The 24,227-nt window shown below is 44.4% G+C and overlaps 1 protein-coding gene across 5 annotated transcripts in view; it reads left to right on the forward strand.

Moving 5' to 3' along the window:
* Nucleotides 1-16,698: 16,698 nt before the first annotated feature.
* Gm29825 (predicted gene, 29825) overlaps nt 16,699-24,227 on the forward strand; it is a 74,777-nt gene continuing 67,248 nt past the window's right edge. For 2 of the 5 annotated variants that reach the window (XM_006512409.3, XM_030244769.1), the window contains exons 1-4: nt 16,699-17,018; nt 19,303-19,373; nt 20,213-20,237; nt 22,601-22,714. In XM_006512409.3, coding sequence (XP_006512472.1) covers nt 16,994-17,018; nt 19,303-19,373; nt 20,213-20,237; nt 22,601-22,714 — 235 coding nt within the window. In that variant the 5' untranslated portion in view covers nt 16,699-16,993. The remainder of the gene's footprint in view (nt 17,019-19,302; nt 19,374-20,212; nt 20,238-22,600; nt 22,715-24,227) is intronic. The other 3 variants (NM_001378688.1, NM_001378689.1, XM_006512408.3) reach the window with 2 other exon arrangements.

Raw genomic sequence — 24,227 nt, forward strand, 5'->3', positions numbered from 1 at the left:
CCCTGTGGCCTCCTCATGGATCCCCACACATAAATAAGAGTAAAAAATATTTTTTTCAAAATAAAATAAGTCCCAAATAATTTAACAATGTACCTCAATGTTTTAAAATTTTACTTATTTTTGTTGTATGTGCTTTGGTGTTTTGTCTGCAGGTATGTCTGTATGAGATGCCCTAGAACTGGAATTACATACAGGGGTGAGCTGCTATGTGGGTGTTGGGAATTGAACTCAGGTTCTCTGGAAGAGCAGGCAGTACTCTAGACCTCCCAGCCATCTTTCCAGGCCCCTGCACCTCAGTACTTTGTTAATGACTAAGCCAAACTCCAAATCAGTAGATAGACATAGTAAAGCCCAGGGCAGAAACCTATGAGACAGAGCCAGAAGAGGGATGGTGTTATTAGACGCGTTCTCACGACCGGCCAGGAAGAACACCACAGACCAGAATCTTCTGCGGCAAAGCTTTATTGCTTACATCTTCAGGAGCCAGAGTGCAAGAAGCAAGAGAGTAAGAAGCAAGAGAGAGAGAAAACGAAACCCCGTCCCTATTAAAGAGAATTCTCCTTCGCCTAGGACGTGTCACTCCCTGATTGGCTGCAGCCCATCGGCCGAGTTGACGTCACGGGGAAGGCAGAGCACATGGAGTGAAGAACCACCCTCGGCACATGCGCAGATTATTTGTTTACCACTTAGAACACAGCTGTCAGCGCCATCTTGTAACGGCGAATGTGGGCGCGGCTCCCAACATCTCCCCCTTTCCTTTTAATAAGAGCAAATAGGCCACCCATATTAATGAGAGTGGAGATAGAGGTCAAATCCCCAGTGTGTAGGTAAAGGAGCCATGTACAGGATTAGCTCTTAGGCTCACAGGCTTTTACCCAGAGCAACCCTGACCTGCTCCCGTGTCGTTTTGCCTGGGGGAAGGGAACTAGGACACTGAACCTTCATGAAAGATGACATGTCTCCCTAGAATAGGCTCATATATGCCGCAGAGCCTTTCCATTGCAGTGCTTAGCCGTGCAACTCTCTCGGGCTGCTGAAGCACACTCACTCTATCCCGTGCAATGAGACTAGCCTCGTGGGATATAAGAGCTGAGTGGCCAGCGACCTATTGCCTAAGCATAGATAACCATATATCAGGGGGAGCACTATGTTCTAGAGCTGCAAGCGCCTGGGCAATAACCACCTTGTCTCTCCTAGTTTAGGCCTTAAGCTTACAGACCAATCAAAGAAGCAACACTAATCCACAGCAAAGTGTATCTCCAAATAATATTAATCCCACCCATTTTTTAAAGAAAGAAAATGCTGAGGAGATCCAATTGGGTAATCCTTTGGTCAGGGACAGGTCCAAGCGCGTGGAGTTGACCTGAAGTCTCAATTCCCGAAGGATCTGTTCAAATTCAGCCATCCAATTCTGTAACATATACTGAAAAAGACTTTTTGACAAATTAGCTGCCCTAGTAAATTTAACATACTGAATGGAAATAACACACAATCCCGGAAACTTTTGTTCACATCCCAGCTGAGTTATTTGTCATAATACATCTAATTGTATCTGGACAAGATCTATGAGTTGATTAACCAGCATGAGACCTCTCTGTATCTTGACATTAGCTGAGGCCTGTTTATCTATGACTGTAGTCACTGAGGCTGACAAAGTGTTAATGGTGTCAGTCGTCTGGACCTGTCCAGACAGAGCCAAGGCTGTCTGAATTAAGGCTAAACCCAGTTCCTAGTTAGTGGTAAAAAAGCAGGAGAATACTTGAGCATTATACATCACCATCATTGGGAGTGGAAATGTCGACATTATCCCCCAACGCTGCTCTCTCTTTATTATTGACGCCCTGGACATCACCAAGACGAGGGACATTAGTATTCCCTTGGTCAGTCTGGATTTTTCGGGTGAGTCTTTCTGGTAACCAAAATGGGTTGTCTTCATTCTGTGGGAAAACACAGATAGCTCCCCTGGATCTTATCAAAATAGGATCCGGGCCATACCATTTATTATCAAGGACATTTTTCCATTTAACCATCTCATTGGGCCTATCTGGCTCTGTGCAATGACGTTCAGCCGCAGTATGGCCATGAGCATCAATATTTAAAAAATTGAGTGTAAAGAGTGCCATAGACACCGACACTCTTGGTGCTCGGGGTACAGTCTCCTCAAAAGTTCCCCTCTTCTGTTTTATAAGATAGGTTTTGAGGGTGCGATGCGCACGCTCAACAATACCCTGTCCTTGAGGGTTGTATGGAAGTCCAGTCAGGTGGGTCACGTCCATCTGACGGCAGAACTGTTGGAATTTTTGAGACGTATAAGCTGGTCCATTATCAGTCTTAAGGAGTCTGGGTTTCCCCCAAGCACTCCATGCCTCAAGGCAATGTTGAATCACATGTGAGGCTTTTTCTCCGGTTAATGGAGAAGCAAACATGATGCCAGAACATGTGTCAATGGACACATGGAGATATTGAAGTTTTCCAAAGGAAGAAACATGTGTAACATCCATTTGCCAGACCTGTAGAGGTCGAATACCGCGTGGGTTAATTCCCACATGAGGAACTGGCAAGAACTCACAGCAGCTTTGACATTGAGTAACAATGTCACGGGCTTCTTTTCTTGTCAAGGAGAAACGACTGCGTAATGTTTCAGCCGTCACATGAAAATTGTTATGAAAATTTTTTGCAGCCTCTACCGGGGATGATAGGGCAGCAGCCACCACTTTAGTGGCCTTATCTGCCAAATCATTTCCCAGAGCCATGGGGCCAGGTAGGCCTGAATGGGCTCTAACATGAGTAATATAAACAGGAGATCTTCTAGATAACAAAACTAATTGTATCTGCTGAAAAATATTGGCAACTCTACTGGAAGGCTTAATCACTCCAGCCACTTCTAAAAGATTTACTGCATTAACCACATAACAGGAATCTGACACAATATTAAGGGGTTCTAAAAAGGTTTTTAAAACTTCTAAGACCACTAAACATTCTACCACTTGAGGTGAATTTTCATTATATTGTTTGGATACCACTTTACCATTAGCCACATAGGCACCTATGCCAGTTTTTGATCCATCAGTATATACCACAATCCCATTTTTAAGTGGGTTTCTTACTGTTATTTGTGGAAACACAACAGATTGATTTTGGGCAAACTGTAAGATTGGATGTTTTGGATAATGGTTATCTATTTTTCCTGAAAAGGAGGTAACTAAAACTGCCCAATCATTAGATGTGGCTGCCAAGGTTTGAACCTGTGCAGCGGTATAAGGTACAATTAAAAGATATGGACTTTGCCCAAAGTGGGTGATTGCTGCTTTTAGACCTTTAAGGGCAAGCTGTGCAATTGCATCAGGATACCAATCTATTATTTTAGCTGGGGATACGTTTGGATGGATCCACAACAATGGCCCATTCTGCCACAAAACTGCAGTTGGCAATTGTGCTGTCTTAAAGACACACAAACTGAAAGGTTGCGAATCCTCAATACGTTGTAATTGTGCATTCTGTAAGGCATTTTCCACTTTTTGTAAGGCCTGGTTAGCAGCTAGAGTAAGAGTCCTAGGGGAGGAGATATGAGGATCTCCTTCTAAAATACTAAACAAAGGCCTTAACTCAGCGGAAGGAATCTTTAAAAAAGGTCTGAGCCAATTAATATCTCCCAACAGCTTTTGAAAATCATTTAAGGTATGGAGGTGATCTCTTCTTATCTCTACCTTTTGGGGCACAATCTTATCTGGGGACACCACAGAGCCCAAGAATTGTCCTGTATCAGAAATTTGGACCTTTTCTGTGGCTATCTGTAAACCCCACTGACTTAAAGTTTTAAGTAGAAAAGGATATGCCTTTTGTAGCATGGTAAGGTCTTTATGGCACAGGAGGATGTCATCCATGTAAAGGAGCAAAATTAAAGAGGGGAATTGTTCCCTCACTGGCAAAAGAGCTTCTTGCACATAAAGTTGGCACATTGTAGGACTATTGGACATTCCCTGTGGTAAGACCTTCCATTGATACCTCTTATCAGGTTCCATGTGATTAATAGAGGGGATGGTAAAGGCAAATCTGGGCCTATCTCTTGGACACAAAGGTATAGAAAAGAAACAATCTTTAATATCTATAATAATTAAATTCCAGCCACGTGGTAAGGCGGAAAGTACAGGGAGACCCCTCTGTACTGGGCCAAATAAGTTCATTTGCTCATTAATGGCTCTGAGGTCATGGAGCAGTCTCCACTTTCCTGACTTTTTCTTAATTACAAAAATTGGAGTATTCCAAGGTGAGGTAGAGGGTTCAATATGGCCTAGTTTTAATTGTTCCTCTACCAGTTGAATCACAGCTTCTAGTTTTTCAGAGGATAGGTGCCATTGAGGAACCCACACTGGGTCCCCTGTTTTCCATGGTATGGGTCGTGCTGCCCCAATGGCCGCTAAGGAAAACCCAGACCCTGTCTGTCTTGGTTTCCATTAGGTGAGATGGGCTCTATCCTTCCCTGTTCTTGATGTCCTAACCCTTTTCCTTCTTTATAACCCATCTTTGCCATGATATTTTTTGCTTTAGCTGAATACCCTCCCGATGGGGCGTTTTCATTGGACAAAATAAGGCCCAAATGCTGCATAATATCCCTTCCCCAGAGGTTAACCGGGAGTGGGAGCACATAAGGTATGAATTTCCCTTGCTGTCCTTCAGAGGATTCCCACGTCAAGGCAATGGAGCTTATAGTGGGACATGATTGATAACCTAGGCCCTGTAATGAATGAGATGACTCTGTGGTGGGCCATGCTTTGGGCCACCAATGTGTAGAGATTATACTTTTATCTGCTCCGGTATCAAGGATGCCTTCAAACTCTTTTCCATTAATCTTAAGGCGGAGCTTAGGTCTATTATTCAAAGATACAACCAAATAGGCAGAATCATTTCCTGAGGAGCCCATTTTCTTTATCTCAGGTCCTGCAGATTTTTCCCTGGTATTATCAGGGAGGAGCAGCAGCTGAGCTATCCTATCTCCTTTACTAATAGAAAAAACGCCTTTAGGGCTTGAGCACAGGACCTGTATTTCAGGGGAATGTTGACAATCCATAACTCCAGGGTGGACTACTAAGCCCTGCAAGGTGAGTGAACCCCGGCCGAGAATAAGGCCCATGGTTCCCGGGGGCAAGGATGGTATAGGCTCCACCGGCACCGGCTGAATACTCATTTGAGGCATTAGTAGGAAGTCGGAGGCGGCACGCAGGTCCACCCTTGTGGGTCTTCCTGGGTCGCCTCTCTGACTGCTTCCTGGGTCCTGACAAACCGGTTCCCATATCTTTGAGGGCCCTGGGACCGAGGGCCCGATGACCCGTTTTTTGGCACATAAGCTGATTGACTATCAGGTGGGGGAAGGACTCTGCCCTTTATATCCCTCACAGAGCGACACTGGTCAGCTCTATGATAACCCTTGCCACACTTAGAGCAAAGAGTGAGAGTCCCTCCCTGTTTATCTGGAGCTCTGCAATCTTTCTTAAAATGCCCAGGCTTTCCGCAGTTAAAACATGTCCTCTGATCATTTCTGCTCATGGAGCGGTTTTGGGATTGAAGGATGGCAGCCGCTAAACCTGCATTGCTGAGAGGTCCCCCAAGCTCTCGACAGACCCTGAGCCAGTCTTGTAAGCCTTTGTTCTTTCTTGGGGCTATGGCCGCTCGGCACTCCTTTGTGGCTTGCTCATAGATTAGCTGTTCTATCAGAGGCGCAGCTTGCTCTGACTCTCCAAAAATACGCTCTGCTGCCTCTGTCATTCTGGCCACAAAATCTGAGAAGGATTCCTGAGGTCCCTGGATTATCTTTGTTAACTGACCAGTGGTTTCACCTGCTCGAGAGAGCGCCTTCCAGGCCCTAATAGCCGTGGAAGAAATCTGGGCATAAGCTCCCCAATGGTAGTTTGTCTGATCAGCAGAATAAGCTCCCTGACCCGTTAACAAGTCAAAAGTCCAATCTCTCTGCTCTGGAGTCAAAGCAGCTGCGTTTGCTCGGGCCTGCGCTTGTGCAGCTTCGTGCCAAAGCGCTCTCCATTCCATATATTTGCCCATACTAGGGAGAGCGGCTTTTACAACCGTTTGCCAGTCAGCAGGAGTTAGTGCCATGCCGGCGAGCCTGTCTAACTGCACCAAGGTAAAATTAGCATTGGTTCCATATTTACGGACCGACTCGGCAATTTCTTTAATTTGTAAGTATTCTACCGGAGCGTGGACACGCCCACCCTCGGCTCCTTCAAAGACCGGAAATGCCTGTTGTATTTTCCTTTGTTCCTCTCTGGGAATGAATGAGTCTGCGCACTGCCTCTCTGCGCACTGCCTCTCTGCGCATTGCTGACGCACTACGCAGGGCGGGGACTCCGCATAGGGCGGACCTTGAAGCCGACTGCCCTGAGGCCAATCAGCAAACTGGCCTTCGCCAGCCGCTTTTGGCTTTTTTCTTGACCAATTAGCTGGCTGGTAATGGGCTGCTTCTTCCTCCCAGTCTGTTTCCTCAGAGGAGAATTCTTCATCTGCTTCAGAACTACTAAGAGCTGGCTTCCTGAGCTCATCTAGTGACGAGTATCTCCTAGAGACCTCCGCTAATCGATCTTTTTTCTTTTCCCTTTTTCCTCTTTTTCTTCTAATCTCTCTCCAGGTATTCCTACCTAACCTTAACTTTTCCTCGGGTTCAAGACCCTTGGAAAGGCCTGTATACTTATTTTGTGTACCATATTTCCTCTTTGTTCCTACTCTCTCTCCCCGCTTTACTTCTGATAGCTTGTCCTGAATTTCATCTAGAATCCGCCCTATCTTAACCACTTGATAACATGTGAAAAGGAACAAAAGGGCTCCTAACACCAGAAAAAATTCAAGGCCAAACATATTCCACTTTACTTCTGATAGACTGTCTTGAATTTCCTTAGAAAGTTCAAGATCAGACTTACCTCGTAAAGCTGTACTCACTGGTACTCTCGTTCCCCAGCTGAAAAGTTCTGAATTCATACAGTTGAATCCTTCTTAACAGTCTGCTTTACGGGAACCTTTATTACCGCGACCCGCAGTTCTGGTTCTGGAATGAGGGATCTTCCTTGCGCCAGTCCCGAGTTTTTTCTCGTCCCGGAATTCGGCACCAATTGTTATTAGACGCGTTCTCACGACCGGCCAGGAAGAACACCACAGACCAGAATCTTCTGCAGCAAAGCTTTATTGCTTACATCTTCAGGAGCCAGAGTGCAAGAAGCAAGAGAGTAAGAAGCAAGAGAGAGAGAAAACGAAACCCCGTCCCTATTAAAGAGAATTCTCCTTCGCCTAGGACGTGTCACTCCCTGATTGGCTGCAGCCCATCGGCCGAGTTGACGTCACGGGGAAGGCAGAGCACATGGAGTGAAGAACCACCCTCGGCACATGCGCAGATTATTTGTTTACCACTTAGAACACAGCTGTCAGCGCCATCTTGTAACGGCGAATGTGGGCGCGGCTCCCAACAGGATGGATATAAAGAACCCAAGAGTTGGCTATTTTTTGTTGTTGTTGGTTTGGGTTTTTTCTTGTTTGTTTATTTGTGGGTTTTTGTTTATTTGTGGGGTTTTGTTTTTGTTTTTGTTGAGGCCACTACCACCTGGCTGGTTATTGCAGAACATAAATGAGTTCCACAAATCCTAAGCAAAAGTTGTCAAAATAAAGAGGAACCCTGTGATGGTTTGTGTATGCTTGGTCCAGGGAGTGGCACTATTAGGAGGTGTGGCCCTGTTAGAGTAGGTGTGGCCTTGTTGGAGTAGGTGTGTCACTGTGAGTGTGGGCTTTAATAGCCTTGTCCTAGCTCCCTGGAGGACAGTATTTTGCTAGCAGCCTTCAGATGAAGATGTAGAACTCTCAGCTCCTCCTGTACCATGCCTGCCTGGATGCTGCCATGCTCCCACCTTGATGATAATGGACTGAACCTTTGAACATGTAAGTCAGTCTCAGTTAAATGTCCTTTATAAGAGTTGCCTTGGTCATGTCTGTTCACAGCAGTAAAACCCTAACTAAGATGAACCCCCAAACCAATAAACTTAAGAGATGGAACCAGGAGACTATGACAGCTCCCAGCCAAATCCAGGGGATTATTTGGGATTCTCTGGAAATCTATATTCCAAAGTGCTGAGAGATCAAGAGGAAGTGAATAAGTTCCTGGACATATGTGACCAACCAAAGTTAAATAAAATGATTCAGACAAGATTGATCTATATTGAGCAAGGAGAAAAGAGTGGTAGTAAAATGTCTCCCAGGAAAGAAAACCCAGGGCCAGACAGACTCACCTCTGAAGCCTACCAAACCTTGAAGAAGAAACTAACATGATTGTTGGTGATCACACACCTTTGATCCAGCACTTGGGAGGCAGAGGCAGATGGATCCCTGTGAATTCAAACCCAGCCTGGTCTACAAAGAGAGTCCCAGGATAGCCAGAGCTACACAGAGAAACCCTGTCTCAACAAACAAACAAACAAACAAACAAACAAACAAACAGGCTACGCAAAGAAACCCCTGTCTTGATAAAATAAATAAATAAATAAATAAATAGGTGATAGATAGATAGGTAGATAGGTAGATAGATAGGTAGGTAGGTAGATAGATAGATAGATAGATAGATAGATAGGTAGATAGATAGATAGATAGATAGATAGATAGATAGATAGATCGATCGATCGATCGATCGATAGACAGACAGACAGACAGACAGACAGACAGGTAGGTAGATAGATAGATAGATAGATAGATAGATAGGTAGGTAGGTAGATAGATAGATAGATAGATAGGTAGATAGATGATAGATAGATAGGTAGATGGATGGATGGATAGATAGATAGATAGATAGATAGATAGATAGATAGATAGATAGATAGGTAGATACATAGATAGATACATAGACTGAATGAATGCCTCCTCAAACTGTTGCATGAGATAGAAATGGAAGGAATATCGCCAAACTCACTCTAGAAACCAGTATTACAATAATACCAAAACAGGCAAGGACATAACAAGAGAAGAGAGACCAAGAGTTCGTGAATGCAGACCCCCAAATTTACCAGTAAAACAATTGCAAACTGGATTCAACAACCCATCTTTTAAAGTACATACCATTTTCAATTTGGCTTCCTTCTACGGCTGCCAGGATGGTTCCAGTGGTACAGAACATGCCAACACTGTGCACAGAACCTCAGTCGCCCTAGCAGATGTAGGGAAGGGTTTAGAATTCCTTGTAGACTTCCTTATAATTGCTTTTGTCTTGTTTTAGTTGGGTTTCACTCCCTTCAGTTGGTTTGGCTTGCCAAATAGCCCAAGGCTAGCTCAGACTCCAGCCCTCCTGGATGGCCTCCCAGTGTGCTGGCCATATGGCCATGTACCACCTTGCCAAGTGTCCCTTGTTTCAGACTGGCTAGCTCCTTATTCTTTCTGCTGGCTCCTTTTCATTCCTGTCCCCTCCCCTGCCTTTTAGTGACATGCATCCAGCAGCTGCCATCAGAACTCACACCCAAAAATGCTCTGGGTCCTTCTTTGAAATCTACTGGAAATGTTTTTCCTTCTGGGACCCTGGATCTCCTTTAGAAGTCTCCTAGGCTTCCCCCAATCCCAGCCAGCCCAGAAGTCTAGAAGCCAACTCAGCTTTGGGAGGGACCCAGGGGTCTTGCTGTGAGGATTCTGCCTTAGAAAGTGAATGTCAGAAGTCTCAGGACTTGAGAGAACAGAGTCCATTGCAGTAGCATCCTGGAATGACTGGGTGTGGCTCCGACCCCTGAGCTCCGTGAATGGAGGAGAAACAGTGGGAAATAACCAAAATAAAACACTTAAACTACCTTCAAAAAAAAAGGTTCCTTTCCCAACTATTTTCCAAGTTCTAATTTAATCCAAGACAGAGACTGAACATACCACCCTAACTCAAGGGGTAGGCAGGGCCAGAAATAACATTTCCGGCTGCTGCTCACCGTTACTGTGGGAAACAAAACTCTATTTTGCATTTACCAGCCATATTTACTAATCCCTTTCCTTTGTGTGTACATACTTGTGCTGGTAGAGGTCAGCCTTAAGTGCCATCCCTCAGGAGCCGTGGTACTTGAGACAGCGTCTTTCTCTGGGATCTAGGGAGGCCAGCTGGCCAGCCAATGAATCCCACAAACACGCCTGTTCCCACCTCCCCGGTGCCGGGAGTATAACCACACACCACTACATCTGTTGGCCTCTCACACGCTGCTGGCATCAAACTCAGGTCCAGGAGTTTACACGCCAAGCATCGTGCCAGCTGAACTGCTTCCCAGTCCTCCCTCTGTTCCTTTTGCTTCTAAGATACAATCCTGCTATTTAGCCCAGGCTGGCCTAGAACCCCCTGTGTTGGCCTTGAACTCATGTTCTTCCTTGCTCAGGCTCCTGCTTGCAGGCATGAACCACCACAACTTATGGCTACCTTCACCTTGTAAACGGAGGCACTGATATCTTGCATACTAGCTCCAAGAAGGCACTGAACCAAAGCCACCAGTGACCCAAGCCAGGAGTCTGTGGCAGATGCTCTGAGGTACTAGGAGAGAGCTGTTGACCTTACCGAGAGATTTTTCAAAAGCACTCGCACAAAAAACAAAAAGCACCCGCACAGCATTGCTGCCTGGCTGGATTTGAGTGGGTCAGCCCTCGCTGCCCTGAGTGAGTGGGTATGAGTGGGTCAGCCCACACTGCCCTGAGTGAGTGGGTATGAGTGGGTCAGCCCACGCTGCCCTGAGTGAGTGGGTATGAGTGGGTCAGCCCACGCTGCCCTGAGTGAGTGGGTATGGGTGGGTCAGCCCACGCTGCCCTGAGTGAGTGGGTATGAGTGGGTCAGCCCACGCTGCCCTGAGTGAGTGGGTATGAGTGGGTCAGCCCACGCTGCCCTGAGTGAGTGGGTATGAGTGGGTCAGCCCACGCTGCCCTGAGTGAGTGGGTATGAGTGGGTCAGCCCACGCTGCCCTGAGTGAGTGGGTATGAGTAGGTCAGCCCACACTGCCCTGAGTGAGTGGGTATGAGTGGGTCAGCCCCCACTGCCCTGAGTGGGTATGAGTTGGTCAGCTCAGGCAAGCCTGAGCTACCCTGGTGTCTGTTCTTGCAGGAACATGCTACCAAGGCAGCCGGGGACTGGTCCTGCCCCTGGCTGCAGACAGGAAGGGCAATATATAAACCTTCTGACTGGGGCTCACTTAAGTTTCTCCCCACCCCACCCCGTGTACATAGCTTCTACTCCCCCACACTAGGTCATTCAAGTCTGGAGTCACCAGAAAAAAGAAGTCGCTGTTTGGGGGATGGCAGATGATCAAGAGTTCAGACAGCTGCGATGAACGATTAGTTGTGGTTTCTTCTCACAGCCTCGCTACCAACTGTGCTGCCATCCATGTTCAAACACTATTAAGTGAGAATGTTTTCTCTGGCACCAATCCATCTTCTCCCCACAGTTTAAGTATTGATTTAAAAAAAAAAAACTGAAGTAGCTTTGGTTTGCAGCTCACATTTAAAACTTAAAAAAAAAAGTTATTTCCATAAAAGTTGGCAGAAACTGGCCACTGTTCATTCCCCCAGTGGCTATAATAAGCCCTTGCCCACTGACAATCTAACAGATCTTTTTCTGTTTGCCACTGGGTTGCGTTCAATAAAATTTTTGTGCTTAACATTCCCTTAATAAGGGCTCCTAAGAGCACCATTTCCTTCCTAGGGCAGGCTTTGTGGGTAATGTTCCCAGCAGCTCTCCTGGATTCTAGAGGTGACTGGAGCCCCAGTTAGTGGCCATTAGAATGTCTTGAACTCAGACAGATACTCAGGTACTGAACTCAGTGCTCAGTGTTTGCTTAGCATGCCCAAACCCTTGGTTCACTCCCCAATACTGCGTGTGTGCAAAACACACACACACACACACACACACACACACACACACACACCCCTTGCCTGCTGTGCATCCCAAGGTTCCCTTTATTTCAAGGGTGATGGCTCACACCTGTAACCCCAGCACTGGAGAGGTCAAAGGCAGGAGGATCAGGGGTTCAAGGTCATCTTCAGCTTGAACAAAAAGAAGAAGAAAAGAATCTGTGTGTTGGCTCACCCCTTTAATCCCTGCACTCAGCAGACAGGGCACGGGGATCTGTGTGTCTTTGAGGCCAGCCTGGTCTAAGTAGCAAGTTCTAAACTAGGCATGGCTGCACAGTGAGACCCCGTGTCAAAACAACAAGAAGTAATCTTGAACCTGATAGGCTGTTGGTCAACCTCACATGCACGTGCATACACTAACTTTTCCTTGGTATCTCTCCTCTCTGGAAGTCAAGTCTAAAGGCTGGTATGGGGTTCACACCCATCATCCCAGCACTTGGGGGACTGAAACAGGAGGACTATCTTGAGTTCAAGACCAGACCGGGCTATAAATCGAGGCTCCAGATCTCAAAATACAAAACCAGATTATAGGTTGAGTCTGAGTGGCTACAAGTGATAGATAGCCCTTAGGGTGTGACATTCAGACTTCTGGAATTTCCTAGAGTTGATCAGATGGGTCATTGTGATGGGGTCACTCACAGATAGCCCTTGCTCCATCCTGGGGGGGGGCACAAAGGATAAATAGACCATCTCAGCGCAGACTTGGAAATCCCCATAAACTTACACTGCTTGCTTTAAAGAAATCTTGTGTTTGTTTTGTTTTGTTTTGTTTTTAAAGGACAGGCCAAGCTGTTGCTGATTAAACAAACTGTAGCATTTCAAACCACAGCATTGTCAGCCTCGAACATACTGGAACACACTGCTGAGTTGGGTACCCAACTTTTAAAGGCCCCAACTCAAACAGTATCCATATTATTTACCCTAACTCTAAAGACAAGGGCCTTAAGGCAAATTCAGGAGCCAGGACGTTCTCTGGAATTCTGGGGAAGCAGCTAGCCTCAGCCCGACCACGCTCCAGTCCAGCCTCCTTCCTGCCCTGGCCACGCCCCAGCCCAGCCTCCTTCCTGCCCCGGCCACGCTCCAGGCCAGCCAGTAGGTGAAGAAGAAAATACTTGGGTCCCCGCCTCAGGCTCTGCCCTCTGATGATTCCAAATTTTATCTGCATCCTGAGCCTCTCAGACCAACCTCAGGCCACCAGCTCTGTGCCAGATCCCTTCCCCGCCCACTGGTGCCATTAGTCACTTTCCTGTGGCTGTGACCAAATACTGACAAGAAGCAGTTTAGGGGAAGAAGGGTTTATTTCAGGGTACGGTTCAGGAAGACATTCCGCTGTGGGAAGAAGCGGGGCGAGGTACCAGCTGGTCACATTCAGTCGCCTCGGGAGCAGAGAGATGAACACCCGTGCCAGCTCACTTTCTCATTTTTCAGTCCTGGGCCCCAGCCCAGGAGAGGGGCCAAGCACAGTTAGGGTAGGTCTTTCTACCTCCGTTTACCAATCGAAACTCCTTCCCTCACGGGCATGCTTAGAGGATTGTCTCCTGGGCCATTCTAAACCCTGTTTCGCTGACAGTATTAGCCTCTCACCGATGTTGGTAAATGAGATGTCATTCTTCCTATCTTTCAGGCCCACATTCTGCTGCCGTCTTTGAGACTTCTTACATTCAACACGCACGCCCCATTATCAACTCCCAGGATGGCGCTTTCAAAATCCACATAGAATCTAACCACTTAGAATGGATGCAGCCATTGCTCTGGGAGACCCTGCAGCAGCCCATCCCCAACACCCTCTGCTCAGGTTTCCTGTGGCAGGGCAGTGAGTGACTGACTGTGGGGCCTGCAGACACGCCACCGTGCAACCCGAATGCTGGCACCCTTCAGCACAACCCAAAGGCTTAACTACAGACTGTCGGGCATCTGTCTCAGGCCCACATGCCTGCCCAGCCTTCCCTCCTAGGTCCTGGGTCCATGCCTCTCCTACAGGTCTCCCTGCAGCGTCCTAGATCGACAATCGCTACACCCTGAGACTTGATGCCCCAAGGCCAATCTCACCTTATCAGTCAACCCGATCGGTTGTCAACCTCATTCCAACCCCTGCTCCTCCCTGCTTCCTCCCTGCTTGTTCTCCAGTCAGCATCCTACAACTAGGAAACCGAGGTTCCTACAAACACATGAGCATTCCTCTTCCTGCAGACTCCAAGCTGTGAGGACAGGGCGGGTGGTTAACATCAAAGGTCAACATCCAGAATCACCCAAGACTTGAGACTCCAGGCCTGAGACGGGGTTTCTAGGTTTCCTTACCTGAGGTGGGAAAGCCCACGGTAAATGCAGCTAGGCCTGTCTAGGGGCTGGACCCCAGATGGAATAGAGAGAAGTGAGCCTATCGCCAGCGTTCTACTTCCTGCCTACAGATAGATGCTCCAGCAGCCATGACCTCCCTCCATCATGAACTTAAGCTGCTGTGACTCCTGCCGCCATGACGTCCCCTCCCAAATCCACCCTGCACCACTTCTCACCATGGTGACCTCCCATCTCCGTGACCTCCCACCCCCACTGTGACATCCCACCAGTGTGAACTCCCACCATGGTGAACTCCACCCCACCTGTGACCCCCCCTCCCCCGAAACCTCCACCACCGTGACCTCTCTCCCACCCACTGTGACCTCCCACCACCGTGACATGATAGCACGATAGAGTCCACCCTCTTACTGAGAGTCAGACAAACCCTTCCGAAGTCGCTTGTGTCATGTATTCTGTTGCAGCTCCCAGACCAGGAACTAACAGAAGCAGCTTTTCCTTTGGTGACTCCGCATGGGACCTCTGCTGTCAGTCAAATGCCTAATGTGGAACAGGAACCCCACAGGCCTTAGGAGAATAAAGAAAGCTAAATCCACCCCTGGCCTGTATCATTTCTAACCCTGAGACTTATAACCGGGTACTGTTCACATTAAATGACATTGTAACCCCTGGTGTATTCTGAGGACTCCAAGAAACTGAGCAGAGGCCACCTTCGGTTGTTGTGAGCAAGGAGGAGCTCAGGTTAGGCCGAGTGAACCAAGTGAAGGTGACCCTGAGGCCCCAACCTCAGCCTTTATCTTCTGCCACCTTTTGTCCTTAACAAGTGGCATAAAGGAGAGGAACGTCTGGAAGGACGGAGAGACCAAAGAAATTCTCCAAATATATTTATCATCTTTTAGTGTTTTTCTTACTTAAAAAATAATACTGATTTTTCTTCAGGGATGAGAAAGCAGACCACAGAAGACTGTCTTTCTGAACATGGGGGAGACACATGGGATCAGAGGGGAGACGAACGTGACTTTGAGGAGGACAGACTAGATGAAGGGAACACATGTGTGAAGGGAAAGACAGGCATGAAGACGTGTAACCATGAAGACAAGCGTGAATACTGAGTGTGAACAAGGGGAAGTCAGGCTTGTCCTTGGTAGGGAGAGATGGTGGCTTCCTTCTTACTTTAAGAAGAGAAGGCTGTGAGATATCAACAACCCAGGCACTTGAAGAAAGAGGAACGCGGAAGAGAGGTTCCTTAGCCCCTGTGGACTAGACAGACTCGTCCATCTCTAAAAAGTCGTCCACATACTCCACAACCTCTCCCTGTAAGAGATGGCAGACACCTCAGTTAGGCAGGCCACAGGGCACAAGAGGCGTCAGAGACAGGAAGAGAGTTTCCCAGAGGACTTCGTTTAAAACTAAACCTCATAGGATTCTGAGGATGGTCTTGGTGGAGGAGTCAATAGACCTTTGTTCCTCTTCCCAATGTACCACCACATCCAACATCAACAGGCTTTCATATGGTGCCATCTTGTGGTGCTCCGTGGGAATGCAGAAGAGAAGCCCGGGCAACCTTCATGGAAACCTGTCCAGTGGGGTTGAAGCTGGAAAAATAAAAAAAAATAAAAAAAAATTTAAAAAGAGTTTATTACTCTTTCTCTTCTGCTTTTCAGTATTCATTGTGTGTTGGCGTTTGGTCTGTTGCTATGCACTGTAGTGATCAATGCTGGTCCCCAAGATCTGGCTGCTGCAATGAGGAGATCCTTGGTCAAGAGGAAATCATCGCATATACCAAGTGATGCTATGGAAACTTGCTCCTTAGTTTAAAGCTATTGGTTAAATAAACAGGTTGACAACTCGTAACTGGGCAGAAGAGAGGTAGGCAAGGCTTCAGGTGCGGGGCTTGGGGTCTGAGGCAGAGAATACCAGGAGAGAAAAGAGAAGAAGAAGGAAGATGCAGGGGTAGGTGGAAAGTGAGAACATGGCAATGAGGGCCAGACATTTGGAAAGGAGTGGGCCATGAGAAACATGGCAAGTTGTCCCTGAGGATCATTGACTGGAAAGTAGACTGACTAGCATAAAGGGTGGATATCTGCCCAGCTCTAGTGCTTTTAAGGCTTATTATAAATTTAAAAGTTTTGTGTCTTTATTTGGGAGGTAAATGATCAAAAGTGGGGTAGAAACCTCCAATTAATCTTTCTACATTAATTATGTCTTTAATTGAACTATTAAGGACAGATAGACACATGGTTGGGGCTGTCTTAGTTACTTTTCTATTTTTTTTTTTTTTTTGTGATAAAACACCATGACCAAGTCAGCTTGTTAAAGAAAATATTTAACTTAGAGTTTAAAGTTTCAGGGAGTTAGAATCCATAGCCATCATAGCAGGGAGCAAGGCAGCAGACAGGCAAAAATGGCCCTGGAGCAGTAGCTGACAGCTCACATTTTGATGTGTGAGAAAGAGATTGAAAAAGACCTTTGTGAAGTAGGCATCTAAACAGGGTTCTTTAGAACCATGTAAGCAGATGAGAGAAAACTAACTTTGTAGTTGATCGTTCTTAGATCAAGAACATTGGTATTTATAATAACCCACACTGTAGTCCTGAACTTGTATGCGCAGACTCGCCTAAGTAGCAGATGTTGGCTGTCATGGTATGATTATGAGTTCACTATGCAAGCTCTGTGACTTATGGCTGACCCGTACCTAGTTATGTTCAGGCCTGAGAGCTGAGTGCCAGTATACTTTGAGATTTCCTCAGAGTACACGTCTATAACTACAGAGCGATAGTAGTGTTGGAATCTGAGTATAATGGGTAACTGTTGTGATACCCGAGGTATGATATTACTAGCCATTTAGTGCTTTTGCTTCAACTAGACTGGTTAATATTTCTCAAAATATTTTGTGTAAATACTTATAACTGCTGTATTATTAGAATTATGTTTTATTTTATTTTATTTTATTTTTGAGACAGAGTTTCTCTGTGTAGCGCTGCCTATCCTGGAACTCACTCTGTAGACCAGGCTGGCATCAAACTCAGAAATATGCCTGCCTCTGCCTCCCAAGTGCTGGGATTAAAGGCATGCACCAGCACGCCTGGCTCTAGAATTATGTTTTATTATATATTATATTTTAGTCTACAAAATATTTTGACATTAGAATTTAATGTGTTTGTATGTATGTATGCGTCTATATATATTTGTATTTCCTCCCTCAAGATTGTGCTTCATAGACATAACACTATATCATAAACATACCAAGAAATAACTAAGGTTCTCTGTTTTGAAATTATTAACCTCAGAAAAAAGGAGTGGCTTCACAGTGGTGGGGATAAATTATGATATAAATCTCCCACTATAATGTGTGCCTATTTTCATTTTTAACAAACATTCCGTGTCATTTTCTTATTAGGTATATTTATTCACTAAAATGTAGGTATGTCTTTTCCACATATGTGAAGGTTTAGAGTGTGTACCTACTCCATATTGAATAATTTAAATCCATAATTTATGATTTATCCTGAATTGTAGACATCACAAATAGGTAACATTGTGACCCACATCTCTTTGGAGTGAGGTATCACCCAATAAGTTGATTATTTTGTTCTGGATGACTGATCACTATTTCAACAAATGAAGTAGAGAATAGATGAATTAGACTGGTGAACTAACTAGAGAGTCAGGAATTATTTACAGTAATCCGTGAGCATAGTGTTCGTATATGGTGAACAAAAAGAATAGTGTGCAGAGGTAATCGTTCTGTGCGTGTAGAAACATGGTGCTGAAAAGATGTATTAACCCTTCCTGCTGTTTTCACGTGTGATGTGGTTTATTTATCCTGACACTGCTTCAGAGAGCTATAGCTTTCTTGATGAATTGGGCAAAACCTAAATATAAAGAGGTTCATATTTGTGAAAAGCTAATTAACCAAGATGGTAGGTTTCCAGTGTACACGTCAGGATGTCTCAAGTCTGTAGAAGTCCTAGGCATTATCTACTTTATGACATCAAATCCATGGTCACTTTATCACAGGACACCACTGTCACATTTCAACCTAGTCATTGCAAGGAAGTACCAGCCCTTCTCGTCAGCTCACAGATGCGTAGGACTGGGATCCTTATCCTCACACCTGGCCTAAAGCCAACTACAAATAGAGAGATCTTTAATTGATATCTGGTGGAAATACAAATGTTACCCTCAAAAGTGCAGAGACCTTGTGAGCCACAACCTGGGAGAGTGACACAAGTACTCAGAATATCTACCCAGTTTTTAGAGCCCCCATTACCCTTGGAGCAACTCTCACATAGAGCTGAGTTAGAGGACTTGAATGGCCAGCAGGATCCAGATACTCCTCTTCCTTATCACTGTTCTTTTTAATCTGGATGCTACAAAGCACATGAGAATAAAAGGAGAAACAAGGCACAGGGTACTTATTATTGTTTTCCAGAAGTCAATAAATTATTGCATGTCAAAGGATGAATGGATCAATATAGTTACACCATGTCCCTTATACTAAATTCACTTCCCCAGGAAAATGTATGTGTTAAAAAGCTAAAATTCTGTGTTTATGATGAATGCAGAATCAGAATGTGTCAACTGATGGAGGTTGAAATATGCTTGTGAGATGTGATGAAGAGATTCTTCAGTCCTTTTGGGTTTCAAAATGCTTAAAGGGAAGGATGATCATATGTGGTTTCATCGTGACATTTATTTTAATGAGGAGAATGAGATGTCTTGATAGTAGAGGTGCTTGTCATTGCACCTGATATTCTGTCTCTAACCCCAGAACCCCAAATAATAGAAGGCATAACTAGATACCAACAGTTGCCCTTGGATGTGCTCCCTCCCAAACTGAATCCATGCACTAGGTAGTTACATATTAAACCATAGACCCTTATGTTGCTTTATATTCCCGTCCTCTAGAAAGCAAAAGGAAAAAAAAGGGAAAAAAAGCTTTTTAGTTTTCTAGTCTTTGCCTATACTCACCATCAGGAAAGACAGCCCAGTAGTAGCCTAACTGAATCTAATCACATGTACTGCCTCAGTACACTTTTATCGATGTCAAAATGCTTGTGTAAATAAGTGGTGCCATGAGCTGACAGTGACTTTCTGTCCCTCTAGTCCTACCTCAAGAATGTACTGACACACCCTTCTCAACTGATGACCGTCCTCGGACAAAATCCTCACTGACCGTAAGAAGCCCTCTTCCTTTATATAAGAGAAAATTACTTTAATGATTCCCGCATGTGTTTATGACTATAGCACACTTGAAAAAGTAAAGTTGATTAAGTGTTTCATGTATTAAATATTTTATTTAGGAGGAAAAGGAAATGTAATTATATCAGATCGGGATTTATTAGAACTGTATCAGGTAGTGACTTTGAGTCAGGGCAGACTGTCTTCTGGACAATAATATTCTGCCTTCAATACCAGTATGTAAATTTCACTCAGAAGGTGGCAGGCATATCATTCATGTAGACTTGAATGTTTACATAAGCGTTTACTCCTTTTATGGCTTCTAGAGCCTGTGGTTTAGGTTGAATCTGATTATGTTCCCCAAAGATGGATGTAGAGGAAGCATCATATGTCCTAGCATGGCATGTTCAGGTGCCAAGAACTTAAGACATAAGGATGCATGCAAATGATTGGCGTGCATCCCAAAAGGGGATAGTATCACTAAATAGGTGTTAGCTTCACCATATTGTCATGTAACTCAGCTAACCTTCAGTAGAAGCCAATGCATAAGGTTGCCTGATGTGGCACTTAGTCAGTAAATATGGGAAACACTCTAGTTTTTGTCACAAAGTAGGCATCTTGAGGTATTCTGTGTCAGTATCACATAATATACTAATACGGAACATTTCCCCTGAGTCTCTAATAGTCAGTAAGAGTCAGTAGATTAGTAAGAGATTTGATTAGCTCGACAAACTTGGTACAATTATGTCCTGTCAAGAGGTGAACCAAAGAGTTGTACAAACAGGATTGAGCATCATCTAAGTCTCTTAAGTGTTTTCTTTCCTGTATGTTACAGGTGGGCTCCAGAAAACGCCGGAACAGTATGTATCCTGCAGTCGCTGAAGACATGTGTTAGATATGAATTGTGTTAATACTGCTTGTCTTTTGTCTGGTTGCACCACAGTGAGCAAATCAGCTTGTATTGATTGAAAAATCAGATGTTTGTTCTTAAAAAAAGTGATGCCTGAAGTGAGAAATTGTAGCCCTGTGTGTACAGCTGTGACCTCTTTAGTTTGTTGTTTTGTTCACGAGGCTGCCTCTAAACCTATCTTATCTACACAGATATCCAAGTTACTCAACTCAATCTACAGAGAAAAAGTTTTGAAAAAAAGTCAGAATAGACAATTTACTCATGTGTTTAAAGTTTGCCACAGCCACATGTGGTAGGTTGATTTGCATTTTTCTAGGCAGATGAATAAACCAAGATTCAGAGTAAGTGACAGAGATCTTTAGATATGCAGTGCAGCATTAGATTTAACCCAACAGAGGGCGTAAAAAATAAAAACAGGGAAGACTTTCCAGTTTTCTAGCATCAGCCTGTAATAACTCAAAGCTACAGGAATCCCAAAGACTGCTGGGACTACCACAGTGCTCAGAAGACCTGGGCAGTGTAATTCACCTGCCTACAGACATGAACAAGGATGAAAGAAAAGCCCATGTTTTTGTGCAGATTACTGACTCTGTGCTCCATTGAAACTGGCTACATGTATATGAACGGAGGTCATGCTAGGCTTGGTTGGTTCCTTCTAGTAAAACCTGGCGAAAAGCTTTAAAGGATTGACACTATTTAGCATGAACACAAAGAACAAAACAGCTAAGGCAAAGCATTCACTAAGAACTCTGGTCACCACCTAGATACTGATCTTTGCTATCCAATTTTAAAAAAAATATATATGATATTTTTGCTTTGGTTTTATTTGTTTGTTTGTTTGTTTGTTTTTCTTTTGAGACAGGGTTACTCTGCCTCTGACTACAGGAGTAAACTACCACTTCCATGGAATACACATACAAAAGGGAGGTACATTCTATGCTCCAAGAGACTTTCCTCTCAGTAGTGGTCAGTCTCCACATTTTAAGTGTGAATACTGAGAAGATATATTCAGCAGCGAACCACATGACTCAATATCATTATTTCAAGTGTTTTCTGCATAGTTCATCTATAGTGTTAGCACTTTGCTACACTGTGGTTTGATTAAGGGAAACTAGTGTGAGAATATGAAGTAGCTCAGTTGTGTCATTGTCAGACCATGCTTAGGATGTCCATGACCCAAAGTCTGTATCTTAGTTCTACATAAAATGTTCTCAGGATAGCTTCATCCTATTAATACTTATCCTAGAGAAGTGAAGGAAGGAGAAACACAAGTTCAAGTTCATTCTTTTCTGTAGAGTGAATTACTTGCTAGACTAGAATAGACACTTTTCCCGAAAAAAAAATTTTATAAACAGAGAAGGTCAGACTGGTGAGAGAGGCATGACCAGGTATGGTGCACTCTCACTGCCCTGCAGTCAGTACCAATATCTAAGCAGAAACTAAGAAAGGCCATACAGGTGGGCAGTGAGTATGTCACCTACAAAGTAATGTGAACACACACTGCCTATTATATCACCAATGCACCAGGCTGCTGTTCTTGTCAGTTCATGTTGAGGACATGTCCAGGCTTGGCTAATTGAAAGGAAGTTTCTATTCAGCCCAACCATCATGTGACAAATTAGTCTTGAGTAACTTTGAAACTGAGCAGTTTTTATAAAATATCTCAATGTGGTCATCTGATCAACAAATTACTCCCTGAGAGGCACCAGTCAGGTTGAAGTTCTTAGAGAAAGACCACACATAGTTTCTTAGATAAATAGGGACAATAAATACATTCTCTGCTGCCCATGTGAAACCAACTGAAACCTCATGCTTCCTAGATGCATTCATATGTAGATAAGTCTTCTGTCATTTAATAGACACCACAAAGCAATTCTATGTGCTTTTCCTTGAGGGCTAGCTTTGTGTGTGTGTGAGTGTGTGTGTGTGTAATTGTATACCCATATACAATTTTGTTTTGAACTAAGATTAATAGGGTATCAAATATATAGCGCTGTAGTGAACATACCAGAGACCTGGTGCTCTTCTCTGTACATTGTCACACTGACATGAAGTTATGACTTACCCACACCATCAGTGTAATGCATGCTTGTGTGCACAGTGACTGAGTGATCTTTCAAAAGCTCCACTGTAACTCTGATGATGGTGCCTGAGGAATGGTCATGAGATGGAACGTACAAACATAAACCCATTAATGTTTTTTGCTGGGTTTTTGGTTTGGTTATTGATTGCTTTTGTTGTTTTTGTTTTTTTTTTTGTTTTGTTTTGTTTTGAAGCTAACATAACCTGTCTCTGTTGTTAATGCATTCCAAGTATTTACAATCGTAAGAAATATCCACCACAAGAATCCTGTTGTTCCCATGGAAGCTGAAGAACATCAAGCCCCAACTTCCTCATCTATACAAAAACCACAAAATGAAACAAAAGGTACTGAGGAAATAGAATAATTTTATTAAATTATATCCAGTTGTTGTAGATCATAAGGTATGATACAAGGAAAACAAACATGACCAGCTTAGAAACCTTTTCTTCTGTAGATGAGGTTAATTTGCATACTTCACTAGGTTAAATTCAAACACAGAATTTAAAAACAGATTTCAAATTTGCCACTTGTTCTCATTGAGTAATGAGAGAGGAAAAATGAGCTCAGTCCTGTCTGCGTCACGGTCACTTCACCTGCTGCAGACAGGAACAGTTGAGCCACCCTCTCTATGACCTGTTCACAGACACCTGAAATGTGGATGGATTGAATGTCACCCATCTCAAGGGTGACCCTGTGACTATCAAAAGTGTCAAGAATGAAGATAGACTAGGAATTAGATCACAGCATTTCTGGTCTGACCCCTTGGCAGTGGGTCCCTGGAGTGGTGTGCTACACCCTGTGCTTGGGAGGCTTAAGGGAATGGGAAAGAAGAGTAGAAACAGGGAAATGGCAGGAGGGGTAGGAGGTTTCTGTGGGTTTCTTTTTCTTTCAACAGGATCAAGGTGACCACTGTCAGGTTGTGTATTCTTGGCTTCTGGCTCTGTGATTTGAAGGCAGTCTTTCAAACTTAGCACTTTTCAGTTATGTCAGTTTGTGCCAAATGGCCAAGCCTGGCTACCACTGTGGTTAACAGATCTCCATGGAAGCTGTGCCAAAGGCACTGTCCCAGTTTGTAGTGAAAAGGAATGTCTGCTTCAGCACAGTAGATTGAGTATGGAGCGCAGACTTGCTGAGAACCATAGTTGTAGGAGTTTCAGGCAGAGATTCCGTGCAACACGAGGAAAGAAACAGAGTGCTTATGTCCAGCTCACCTTCTTGGACAGTCAAGGATGTCAGCCCGAAGAACGGTGGCACTAACAGTGGCCCAGTTTGCTACCTCAGTTTATCACCACAAGATAAAGTTCCACAGGCATAACCAGGCGATCTCGATTTTATCCAATTGAGATAAGATTCAGATAAGATCCAAGTGAGATAAAATGTCACCACATACACGCTGTTATGGTACCTGTGGGTTTTTATCTTAGGGTAAACCAGTATTGATGGTGAGATACAATCCTCTCCTGTGCACTCAAATGACCTATATATTCACTGTGATCTCGATGATGTGGGATGGAGATCCTGCTCCTGTGGTCTTCTGGGTATTTTTCTTTCTTTCTTTCTTTCTTTCTTTTTTTTTTTTTTTTGTAGTAGTAATGCGTTCTTGGTCCCCATGTGACCATTTAGTCCCACTTTAAAGGACAACCACAGATTAGACTGCCAAATAGCTAATAGGATTCTCTACCATGACCTCCCTGAAACACTAGCAGTGCCCTGACAAAGACCTAATGTATGTCTTTAGCTTGTAGCAGCCTATACTCCTCAATTTGAGTAGCATATTAAGTGACTGAGTCAAGGGAGGTTAGAGGCCAACATTCATCTAGGACCCTTTGACTTAATGCAGGAGAAAAGGTATACAAC

The sequence above is a fragment of the Mus musculus genome, chromosome 9 (assembly GCF_000001635.26).
Source record: "Mus musculus strain C57BL/6J chromosome 9, GRCm38.p6 C57BL/6J".
In the NCBI taxonomy this organism is placed as follows: Eukaryota; Metazoa; Chordata; class Mammalia; order Rodentia; family Muridae; genus Mus; species Mus musculus.